The 12,557-nt window shown below is 39.0% G+C and overlaps 1 protein-coding gene across 16 annotated transcripts in view; it reads left to right on the plus strand.

The window, feature by feature from the left end:
* Positions 1–12,557, plus strand: part of ODAD2 (outer dynein arm docking complex subunit 2) — a 349,216-nt gene that overhangs the window by 233,030 nt on the left and 103,629 nt on the right. For all 16 annotated transcript variants that reach the window (XR_004813733.2, XR_004813734.2, XM_049096769.1 and 13 more), the window contains one exon: positions 906–1,127. Coding sequence is in view for 14 of the 16 variants with exons in the window: in XM_049096769.1 (XP_048952726.1) it covers positions 906–1,127 (222 nt within the window). In the remaining 2 variants the exon portion in view is untranslated. The remainder of the gene's footprint in view (positions 1–905; positions 1,128–12,557) is intronic.

Consider the following 12,557-nt stretch of genomic DNA (forward strand, 5'->3'; position numbering starts at 1 on the left):
CTCCCCAGGCTTAAAAGCTTGGATCGATGGCATTCTTGGGCTGGAAGACTCTGGCAACCACTGTATTATTTATTCAGGGCTGTGCCAGATAGAATAAGCAGCCTTGGGAGATAATGACTTCACCATGACCAGAAGTATTTGAGCATAGCTTGGGCTACCTCTTGGCAGGAAAATCTCAGAGCAAAAATTCCATCACTGGAAGGATGCTTGGTTTAGAAGACTTTTTAGGGCCAGCCTAACACTGAGTTCCAAATTCACTTAAGGACATCAAGTTGTTGCCTCAATAAGGAGAAAAATATAATAAACAGAAAACTATATCCTGTTTAGTTATATTATACCTGTAGGAGTAAGTATACATAGAAGAAGAAGAATATAGTCTGGATAAAGGATAGAGAAAGAAATGTGGCAGACTGAAACATGTCATTGTTTGCTGCATTGTCTTCTCCCTCTTGGGGACCAAGGTGTATTACTGATGTAGAAGTATTCCTAGGGTAAAGGTATAAAGTTAATCACCTATCCCAGTAAAGTGAAATGCCCCCCGTAAGAATGCCCAATATTCTTTAACTATTTTTTTTAACTAAAGCACTTGCTCAAAAGGAAATAAATCCTTGAGCAAATAATAAATGCCAGACACTTGATCACTTTTGAGTGTATTGACTACATTCAGTAGTCAGCAAAAAGAAATTTAAAAAAATTTAAAGCCATAAAAAGAAAACTCAGGATTGAACCTTGGCCCATGGGGGACCAGGAGAATACTAATTTCCTTCAAGACACCATCTGACCAGCCTGCTAGCCTTTTTCCCTTGACTCATTGGCATTTTATTGGGTAATAAACATCTAGCACAGAAACATGACCTCACAGGTCCATTGCAATACATATACCACAATTCATTTCCTTTGTGCAGAATAATGATAAACTGAGGCGTCATCTAGCAGAAGCTATTTCACGTTGCTGTATGTGGGGCAGAAATAGAGTGGCCTTTGGCGAGTACAAAGCAGTGGCTCCATTAGTGCGTTATCTGAAATCAAATGATGCCAACGTACATCGAGCAACAGCTCAAGCCTTGTACCAGCTCTCAGAAGATGCAGATAACTGCATCACCATTCACGAGAATGGTGCGGTAAAGGTATGATTGACTGTAAAGGTATGGTTGACTTTATGGTTTAGTCCAAATTAGGTAGATGGAGGCTGAAAAGAAACTTACATAACAATAAAGTTTCACTGATGAGGGGTATTTGGACACACAAAACTGCCTACTTGTTGGGTCGTGGCTGCAGTTGAGCTATGTGTTAGCATGGTTTATGCTGCAGAAAAGTTGGAGATCGAATTTTTCTTAAAGAATTAAAACATACTTAGTTAAATAATTGCTCTGTAGTTTGAATTGATTTTAAAAATGTACAGTGCATAAATAATCACTGGCATTCATAATTCTACTTAATATATTATTTACTTAGCACTTAAATAACAAAATAGAGGCATGAACTCAACAGCAAAGGAGCTGACTGAAACAACAACTAGACTACAACCTGACAGTCTTAACTGTAATAGCAAAGGACCAATTTAAAGACATATTTTCTCTAACAAAAAAATCTGTGCATCAAATTTTCTTTGCCTTTAGTCAATACACAGGTAGGAGAGTTTCTGCACATAGACCTTTATATATCTATACATTCTGGTCTTGAACAAGACTTGCCCAACCTAACATGCTGTCAGTATAGCCTTAAAAAAATTAAACTGTAAAAATTAAGTAGCATAATACAGTGTCTGAAATATAACATATGCGGAGACAACTGCCAGTTTAAAAAGAGAATTTCTAGGCTACTCAAAGTTTTAAAATTTATTAAGGTTTATGGTTTAATTGACATACATGCCAGCTGCACATGCAATTCTGAATCATTTCTTCTAAGGCAAGCCAATGGATAACCCAAAAATCACTTAGGAATTGTATTCTGCTATGTAAAGTGATGAAACTCTGTTCACCCACCCACAGCTTATATGTGCTAGAAAAAGAAGGCAATAAAAATTATTAGAGGGAGGGGACAGGAAAGAGAAAAGCCAAGAAAGAAAACAAGGGTTTTTTAGCCCTAGACCCTTTCTTTCCTCCTCATCTCAAGGTCTCTTGAGGGCCTCTCCATCTTGCCTATTTGCCTTCCTAACTACTTGTTATTTCTACCAGAGAATAACTGTAAAGAACAGGATATTGTTTTTTGTAAGTTACTCTGTCATGATATAGAGGCAGCCCTAATCCTAAGCTCTCCCTCTTGGGACTGTGGAGGCAGCATATGGACCCATGTCTCCTTTCTGTTGTTTTGTTTTGTTTTGTTTTTAGAGAGAGCGTACGCATGAGAGGGGATGGGGGGCAGAGGGAGAGAGAGAGAGAGAGAGAGAGAGAGAGAGAGAGTCTTAACCCGGCTCAACACTCAGCGCAGAGCCCCATTCAGGGCTCAGTTTCACAACCCTGAGATCATGACCTGAGCCCAAGTCAAGGAGGACACATAACCAACTGAGCCACCCAGGCACCCCTCTCTGGTTTTCTTTAAGGAGGAAATAAATGTGGATGTGGTGAGTGAGTATCAGTAGAATAAACTGGGCTTGGTGTAGTGGTTGGGTATGAGGACTAAGGAAAGGGTTGAGTCAAAAATGACTCCAGATTTGGAGCTAGGTGAAGAGGAAGATTCTATCACCCAAGATCATGCAAGAAAATATTCGGCATATTTGTTTGGTTAACAGTACCTGCTGTGAGTGTCACAATGTGTAACTGCTAACATTTTTTACTCCAAATCCATATAAACATTATCCACTATTTTGGCAAATCCCCAGTTGTTTTCATTCCTAATTGCTACTGTGCCTTTCTAGTCAAAATCTTATAGTGTTATTTCCCAGTCCTACATACATTCCCATTACAGCTGCCCATGAGCAAGGTTGACAATTACCAGACTCATCCTGTCACCCGGTTCATGAGTAATTTATCCTAGAGTTAGTTCCTTCATCTTACCTTTTCCTTAACAACAGCAGCTGATGTTACACAACCTGTCTCATGCCAACCGATGTTTATTCCATAATAACAGTGAGCAGGCTTGAGGGTCTGGAATAGATTGGTTTCAGTTTCTACTGTGTTCGATTTAAATGGTCAGTTTGAATTTCTGGTCTAGTGCAGTGCTGTCCAGTACAAATGTAAAGTAAGCCAAATATGTAACATTAAACTTTCTAGGGGGTAGAATTTCAGAAAAGATAAACAGAGGTGAAATTAGTTTTAGTGACATATTTTATTTAACCTATTATATCCAAAATATTTTTACTTCTACATTTAATCAATACTATTTCACACATGCACACACATATATATGGGTGTATGTGTATATGTATATAGTATTTCTGTTGCATACTGGCGGTACACCTCCATTGGGACTAGCCATGTTTCAGGTTCTCACCAGTGGCTAGTGGCTTTCTTTCTTTCTTTTTTTTTTTTCCCCAAAGATTTTATTTATTTATTCATGAGAGACAGAGAGAGAGAGAGAGAAAGGCAGAGACACAGGCAGAGGGAGAAGCAGGCTCCATGCAGGGAGCCTGATGTGGGACTCGATCCCGGGACTCCAGGATCACGCCCTGGGCTGAAGGCAGGCGCTAAACCGCTGAGCCACCCAGGGATCCCCAGCTAGTGGCTTTCTTATTGGACAGCACAAGTCTAGAGGCAGGAGAGGGGAAGATCAGGAAGTATCAGTGAGAGGTAAAAAGTCACGAACAAGGGTAGATAAGTTGTTTTTGGCAGAGAGTTTAGAGAAGCCTGGGAAATGTCTATATTTGCATTCACGGAGCATGTAGGCTAGGAAGAAGAGCTGTCAAAGTAACCTTGGGAAGTTAACAGGTTACCTAGGAGTTCTAGAAGCCAGAGGAAGAGGGAGTTTCCAAAGGTTTTGTGTTTAAAAACTGCAAAGTGATAAGGATTTCCTGACTCAATTATGTTGAAAAATAATCCTGGGGTTAGAGCCTTTCCAGATAAGAAGTTCTGTACAAACTAAGAAATCGCCTACCCTGGTAAATGCGACATGAGAGGAATAATGCACTCTTTATCCTCTTTATGATTTTACACAGATCTCTTCTCAAAAGTATCAGTACAGGGACTTGCATTATTATAAAACCTGGTGAACATGCATGCAGATCTGTTGGCAACTCTATTGAAAGCATAAGTCTAGGAGATATAACAGTTACTGCTAATCATAACAAAACCGTAACATAAGAAAGTAATACAAGGAGGAAAAGAAGTTGCAGGAAAAACTGAGCAAGACAAGCCCTTTCCTAAGACAGAAAAAGTGATCAGATAGAAAGATGATGAGCACCTATAAACAGCATTAAGCTCCCTTCCCCATGGTGACTGGATTTGTTTTGCAAATGTCTATACCAGGCAGGTGAAAGCTACATTAGAGCCTATCACTTTTCTAGAAGGCAGGAAATTGAAGAGATTGCAGAAAATACAACCAGAAGTGGGTCCAGCAGAGAGTAGAAGGAACAGTTCACATTGGGTGGAACTGCAAAGGCCATCTTGGCAGCCTCCCAGACTAAGGTGGCATTCCAGAGAGTGGAGAAGATGAACCCAGAAGCAAACACACCCTCTAGTCCTTGAAGCCTGGCACCAAAACAAAAAATATCACTAATACTTTTGAGTCAAGGAAATGGACTTTAGAGGCTGAGATCACCCAAGAACTCTCAGTGCCTCTCTGTAGTCCACATAGTTAATGCTTGATAGAACTATAATCTTTTCTGCTGATGAAAACTCTTTCTGTAATTGTATGGGTCTTGTGCACTTTCCTCACATTCCAGATATTCCCTGGAGTGCTGGGGATGGTCTATTGGTGATATGCTATTGAATTACTTAGCACTTTTAGGTATCAGTAACTATGTGATGATACCAAAGATAGAGTCATATACAGACTTGTTTCTACTTTATTTTTTTTAAGATTTTATTTATTTATTTGAGAGGGAGAAGAGAGATAACGAAAGAGATGGCAAGAGAGAGCATGAGCAGGGGGAGAAAGAGAAGCAGGCTCTCACTGAGCAGGGAGCCCAACATGAAGCTCGATCCCAGGACCCTGGGATGATGACCTGAGCTGAAGGCAAATGCTTAACAGACTGAGCCACCCAGGCACCCCCAGATTTCTTTCTGATTGACTCGTTATTTGCATTTATCCTTTAAAGTGAGAAAGAGGGGCACCTGGGTGGGTCAGCCGGTTGAGCATCTGCCTTCAGCTCAGGGCATGATCCCCGATCTGGGGATCAAGTCCCACATCAGTCTCCCTGCAAGGAGCCTGCTTCTCCCTCTTCTTATGTCTCTGCCACTCTGTCTCTGTCTCTCATGAATAAATAAATAAAATTTTTAAAAAATAAAGTGAGAAAGAAATGTATGATTACTTAAGGATTCCGTGAGTTCGATTAACTCTAATATCTTACATACACAAATGTTTTCCTTATTTCATTTCTAACTTAAAATACGTAATAACTTTATAATTGACATGCACATATCAAGAGTGTCAGTGTAATAAATTGTGAGGTATAGACACATACCCACAAAGCCAGGATCAGATCAGGATAATGATCCCCTCCCCAAAGTAGATGAAGTCTAATTTATCTTGTGGTTTCGTTGTTGTTTTTTTTTTATGGACTGTGCTTTTGGTGTTATGTCTAGGAAATATTTGCCTAACACATAGTCACAAAGATCTCCCATGTTTTCTTTTGGAAGTTCTATAACTTTTGGTTTTACATTTAAGTCTGTAAATCATTTTGAGTAAATTTTTGTTTACCATCCTAGGAATGAATTGCAGTTCATTTGGGGGGCATATGAGTATCCTTTGTTGAAATAGTGCCCTTTCCCTGCTTAATTTCTTTTGCAATCTTGAAAAAAAATAGTTGAATATATGTTTTGTTACATTGTTCTGTCTATATTTATACCAATACCATATTGTCTTAATTACTGTATCTTTGTAATAAGCCTTAAAGTTAGGTGGTGTCAGTTTTCCTACCTTTTTCTTTTTTTAAGTTACTTTGACTATTCTAGCTTTTCACATTTCCATATAAATTTTTAATCAGTTTGTTAATTTTTACAGGAAATGCTTTCTGAGATTTTGTTTGGGATGGGCAATGAATCTATACATCTTTTGGGGGGAAATTGACATCTTAACATTATTGTCATCTACTCATAAAGAAGAAATATCTCTCCATTATTTACATGTTTATTTTTCAGCAATATTATGTGATTTTCTTCACATAGGTTTTTTACATCTTTTGTTAGATTTACTCCTATATAAATGTTTTTGATGCTACTTTAAATGTAATTTTAAGATTTTCAATTTTTGATTGTTCATTGTTATATAGAAATTTAATTGATCTTGTGTGTTATTAATCTTATATCCTGCAACCTTGCTAAATTCATTTATTAGATCTAGTAGGCTTTTGTAGATTCCAGCAGATTTTCTACATAGACCAGGAGTCAGCAACCATTTTCTCTGAAGGACCAAATAGTAAATATTTTAGGCTTTATGGACCACATTAAGTCTCTGTTACAGATCCTTCTTTTATTGTTGTTGTTATTACTGATTATAACTGTACAAAAAACATTCTTCATTCTTTAAGCCGTACAAAAACAGATTGTCAATTGCCGCATAAATAATCATGTCATCTACAAATAAAGACTTCTCTTTCTTCTTTTCTAACCTGGATGCCTTTTATTTCTAACCTGGATGCCTCTTTTACTGATTGCATGGGCCAGTCATTCCTATGCAATACTGGGAATAAAACAATAAGAGCAGATATCCCAGTCTTATTCCTGATCTTGGAGGGAATACATTCAGTGTTTCACCGTTCAGTTTACTGTTGGCTGTAGGTTTTTGTTAGGTGACTTTTTTTAAGTCTCTATTCCCAGCAAGGAGCCCAATGTGGGGTTTGAACTCACAATACCCCAAGATCAAGACCTGAGCTGAAATCAAGAGTTGGGCCCTTAACCACCAGTGCCACCCAGGTACCCCTGTTAGGTGACTTTTATCAGGTTGAGTAAGTTCCCTTCTATAACTACTTCGATGAAAATTTTTTTTATCAGGAAAAGATACTGGATATTGTTAAATGCTTTTTACTGTGTCTATTGAGATTATATTATGGCTTTTCTTTTAGAGTTTGTTATTATGGAGAATCACATTGATTTGGTTTTTAAATGTTAAACCAACCCAGCATTCTTGGGATGGACCCACGTAGCTACAGTGTGTTATCCTTTTTCTACACTGTTGAACATAATTTGCTAAAATGTTGCTTAGAGTTTTGCATCTGTGTTCATGAGGGATGTTGGTTTGTAGTATTTTTTTCTTGTAATGTCTCTGTTTTGCTATCACAGTAATGCTTCCGTAAATGAGTTGGAAATTGTTCCTCCTTAAGTTTTCTGGGAGAATTTTATAGCGCTGATATATCTCCCTTAATAATATATATATATTGTTCAAATATTATACATCTTTCTTACAGTTCTATCTCATCAGTTCTTTTCTTCATGCATTTTAGAGCTCTCTTATTAGCTACATGAGTATTTAGGAATAGTATGTCTTCTTGAGACCCCTTTATATGTATGAAATCACCTTGATGCCTTGTCATATTCTTTGCTTTGAAATCTGCCTTTTCTCCTGCTTTCTTTTGGTTGGAATTAGTATGCTAAATTCTGTAGTCCTTTCTAAACTTTTACCCCATTTGTGTATTTTAATTTATTCACTATTTGTAGGCAGCATGTAGTAGGGGCTTGCTTTTTTTTTTTTTTTTTTTTTTTAATTCAAATCACAACCTCTGCCTTTGTGGGCAGGTTATAGAGTGTCTACACTATTTGCATTTAATGTGCTGTTGACCGGGTTGGCTTTAAATGTCATTTTATTTGTTCCCTTTTTTTCCCATTTATTCATTGTTGTCTTCTTGGCTTAACTGAATATTTGCTTAGCATTCCATTTTATCCTTTTTGTTTTTATTATTTATTTATCATTTAGTTTTTATGATTATTGTTAGTTTAGTGGCTGCTTTGGAGTTTACAGTATACATATATAATTTAGCACAGGGTACCTTCAAGTTTTATTACACACAGAAACATATAGTTTAAGAATTATCCAACACTATGCTTCCATTTTTGTCCTCCTGGCTTATGTGCTATTGTCATGCATTTGGCTCCTATATATATTATAAACTCCACATTGTTCTTCCTTTTGGCTGTAAATAATCAAATATCACTTTCAGAACTTTAAATAAATAGGAAAAAGTGCTATTTATTCCTTTCTATAGATGCAGATTCCATCTGGTATCATTTTCTTTCTGCCCAAAGGACTTTTAACATTTCTTGGTATAGCCCTGTTGATAAATTCTTTTATCTTTCATACTTCTGAAAAAGACTTTATTTTGTCTTTGTGTTTGAAAAATGTTTTTGGGGAGGAGGGGCAAGACGGCGGAAGAGTAGGGTCCCCAAATCACCTGTCCCCACCAAATTACTTAGATAACCTTCAAATCACCTGAAAATCTACGAATTCGGCCTGAGATTTAAAGAGAGAACAGCTGGAATGCTACAGTGAGAAGAGTTCGCGCTTCTACCAAGGTAGGAAGACGGGGAAAAAGAAGTAAAGAAACAAAAGGCCTCCAAGGGGGAGGGGCCCCGCGAGGAGCCGGGCTGAGGCCGGGGCGAGTGTCCCCAGGACAGGAGAGCCCCGTCCCGGAGGAGCAGGAGCGGCACCGACCTTCCCGGGCAGAAAGGGGCTCGCGGGGAGTTGGAGCAGGACCCAGGAGGGCGGGGGTGCCCTCGGGCTCCCGGGGACACTAACAGACACCTGCGCCCCGGGAGAGTGCGCCGAGCTCCCTAAGGGCTGCAGCGCACACGGCAGGACCCGGAGCAGCTTGGAGGGGCTCAGGGGCGGCTCCACGGAGGGGGCTGCGGGGCGGGAGCAGCTCGAGGGGCTCGGGCGGCGGCTCCAGCAGAGGAAGAGGCTCCGTGCGGAGGGGGCTGCGCGGCTCCAAACTAGAAGTCCTAACGACGAGGGTTAACGAGGTGGAAGAACAAATGAGTGACATAGAAGACAAGTTGATGGCAAAGAGGGAAACTGAGGAAAAAAGACAAACAATTAAAAGACCATGAAGATAGATTAAGGGAAATAAACGACAGCCTGAGGAAGAAGAACCTACGTTTAATTGGGGTTCCCAAGGGTCCCGGACAGAGGCCCAGAATATGTATTTGAACAAATCATAGCTGAAAACTTTCCTCATCTGGGAAGGGAAACAGGCATTCAGATCCAGGAAATAGAGAGATCCCCCCCTAAAATCAATAAAAACCGTTCAACACCTCGACATTTAATAGTGAAGCTTGCAAATTCCAAAGATAAAGAGAAGATCCTTAAAGCAGCAAGAGACAAGAAATCCCTGACTTTTATGGGGAGGAGTATTAGGGTAACAGCTGACCTCTCCACAGAGACCTGGCAGGCCAGAAAGGGCTGGCAGGATATATTCACGGTCCTAAATGAGAAGAACATGCAACCAAGAATACTTTATCCAGCAAGGCTCTCATTCAGAATGGAAGGAGAGATAAACAGCTTCCAAGACAGGCAGGAACTGAAAGAATATATGACCTCCAAACCAGCTCTGCAAGAAATTTTAAGGGGGACTCTTAAAATTCCCCTTTAAGAAGAACTTCAGTGGAACAATCCACAAAAACAAGGACTGAATAGATATCATGGTGACACTAAACTCATACCTTTCAATAGTAACTCTGAACGTGAACGGGCTTAATGACCCCATCAAAAGGCGCAGGGTTTGAGACTGGATAAAAAAGCAGGACCCATCTATTTGCTGTCTACAAGAGACTCATTTTAGACAGAAGGACACCTACAGCCAAAAAATAAAAGGTTGGAGAACCACTTACCATTCAAATGGTCCTCAAAAGAAAGCAGGGGTAGCCATCCTTATATCAGATAAACTAAAATTTACCCCGAAGACTGTAGTGAGAGATGAAGAGGGACACTATATCATACTTAAAGGATCCATCCAACAAGAGGACTCAACAATCCTCAATATAAATGCCCCAAATGTAGGAGCTGCCAAATATATCAATCAATTAATAACCAAAGTGAAGAAATATTTAGATAATAATACACTTATACTTGGTGACTTCAATCTAACTCTTTCTATACTCGATAGGTCTTCTAAGCACAACATCTCCTAAGAAACGAGAGCTTTAAATGATACACTGGACCACATGGATTTCACAGATATTTACAGAACTTTACATCCAAACTCAACTGAATACACATTCTTCTCAAGTGCACATGGAACTTTCTCCAGAATAGACCACATACTGGGTCACAAATCGGGTCTGAACCGATACCAAAAGATTGGGATCGTCCCCTGCATATTCTCAGACCATAATGCCTTGAAATTAGAACTAAATCACAACAAGAAGTTTGGAAGGACCTTAAACACGTGGAGGTTAAGGACCATCCTGCTAAAAGATGAAAGGGTCAACCAGGAAATTAAGGAAGAATTAAAAAGATTCATGGAAACTAATGAGAATGAAGATACAACCATTCAAAATCTTTGGGATGCAGCAAAAGCAGTCCTAAGGGGGAAATACATCGCAATACAAGCATCCATTCAAAAACTGAAAAGAACTCAAATACAAAAGCTAACCTTACACATAAAGGAGTTAGAGAAAAAACAGCAAATAGATCCTACACCCAGCAAAAGAAGAGAGTTAATAAAGATTCGAGCAGAACTCAACGAAATCGAGACCAGAATAATTGTGGAAAAGATCAACAAAACCAGGAGTTGGTTCTTTGAAAGAATTAATAAGATAGATAAATCATTAGCCAGCCTTATTAAAAAGGAGAGAGAAAAAAGAAGAGAGAGAAGACTCAAATTAATAAAATCATGAATGAGAAAGGAGAGATCACTACCAACACCAAGGAAATACAAAAGATTTTAAAAACATATTATGAACAGCTATACGCCAATAAATTAGGCAATCTAGAAAAAATGGACGCATTCCTGGAAAGCCACAAACTACCAAAACTGGAACAGGAAGAAATAGAAAACCTGAACAGGCCAATAACCAGGGAGGAAATTGAAGCAGTCATCAAAAACCTCCCAAGACATAAAAGTCCAGGGCCAGATGGCTTCCCAGGGGAATTCTATCAAAAGTTAAAGAAGAAACCATACCTATTCTACTAAAGCTGTTTGGAAAAATAGAAAGAGATGAAGTACTTCCAAATTCGTTCTGTGAGGCCAGCATCACCTTCATTCCAAAACCAAAGACCCCACCAAATAGGAGAATTACAGACCAATATCCCTGATGAACATGGATGCAAAAATTCTCAACAAGATACTAGCCAATAGGATCCAACAGTACATTAAGAAAATGATTCACCATGACCAAGTAGGATTTATCCCCAGGACACAAGGCTGGTTCAACACTCGTAAAACAATCAATGTGATTCATCATATCAGCAAGAGAAAAACCAAGAACCATATGATCCTCTCATTAGATGCAGAGAAAGCATTTGACAAAATACAGCATCCATTCCTGATCAAAACTCTCCAGAGTGTAGGGATAGAGGGAACATTCCTCAACATCTTAAAAGCCATCTATGAAAAGCCCACAGCAAATATCATTCTCAATGGGGAAGCACTGGGAGTCTTTCCCCTAAGATGAGGAACAAGACAGGGATGTCCACTCTCACCACTGCTATTCAACATAGTACTGTAAGTCTTAGCCTCAGCAATCAGACAACAAAAAGACATTAAAGGCATTCGAATTGGCAAAGAAGAAGTCAAACTCTCCCTCTTCGCCGATGACATGATACTCTACACAGAAAACCCAAAAGCCTCCACCCCAAGATTGCTAGAACTCCTACAGCAATTTGGTAGCGTGGCAGGATACAAAATCAATGCCCAGAAATCAGTGGCATTTCTATACACTAACAATGAGACTGAAGAAAGAGAAATTAAGGAGTCAATCCCATTTACAATAGCACCCAAAAGCATAAGATACCTAGGAATAAACCTAACCAAAGAGGTGAAGGATCTATACCCTAAAAACTATAGAACGCTTCTGAAAGAAATTGAGGAAGACAAAAAGAGATGGAAAAATATTCCATGCTCATGGATTGGCAGAATTAATATTGTGAAAATGTCAATGTTACCCAGGACAATATACACGTTTAATGCAATCCCTATCAAAATACCATGGACTTTCTTCAGAGAGTTAGAACAAATTATTTTAAGATTTGTGTGGAATCAGAAGAGACCCCGAATAGCCAGGGGAATTTTAAAAAAGAAAACTATAGCTGGGGGCATCACAATGCCGGATTTCAGGTTGTACTACAAAGCTGTGGTCATCAAGACAGTGTGGTACTGGCACAAAAACAGACACATAGATCAATGGAACAGAATAGAGAACCCAGAAGTGAACCTTGAACTTTATGGTCAACTAATATTTGATAAAGGAGGAAAGACTATCCATTGGAAGAAAGACAGTCTCTTCAATAAATGGTGCTGAGAAAATTGG

Source organism: Canis lupus, chromosome 2, assembly GCF_003254725.2.
Source record: "Canis lupus dingo isolate Sandy chromosome 2, ASM325472v2, whole genome shotgun sequence".
Classification (NCBI taxonomy): Eukaryota; Metazoa; Chordata; class Mammalia; order Carnivora; family Canidae; genus Canis; species Canis lupus.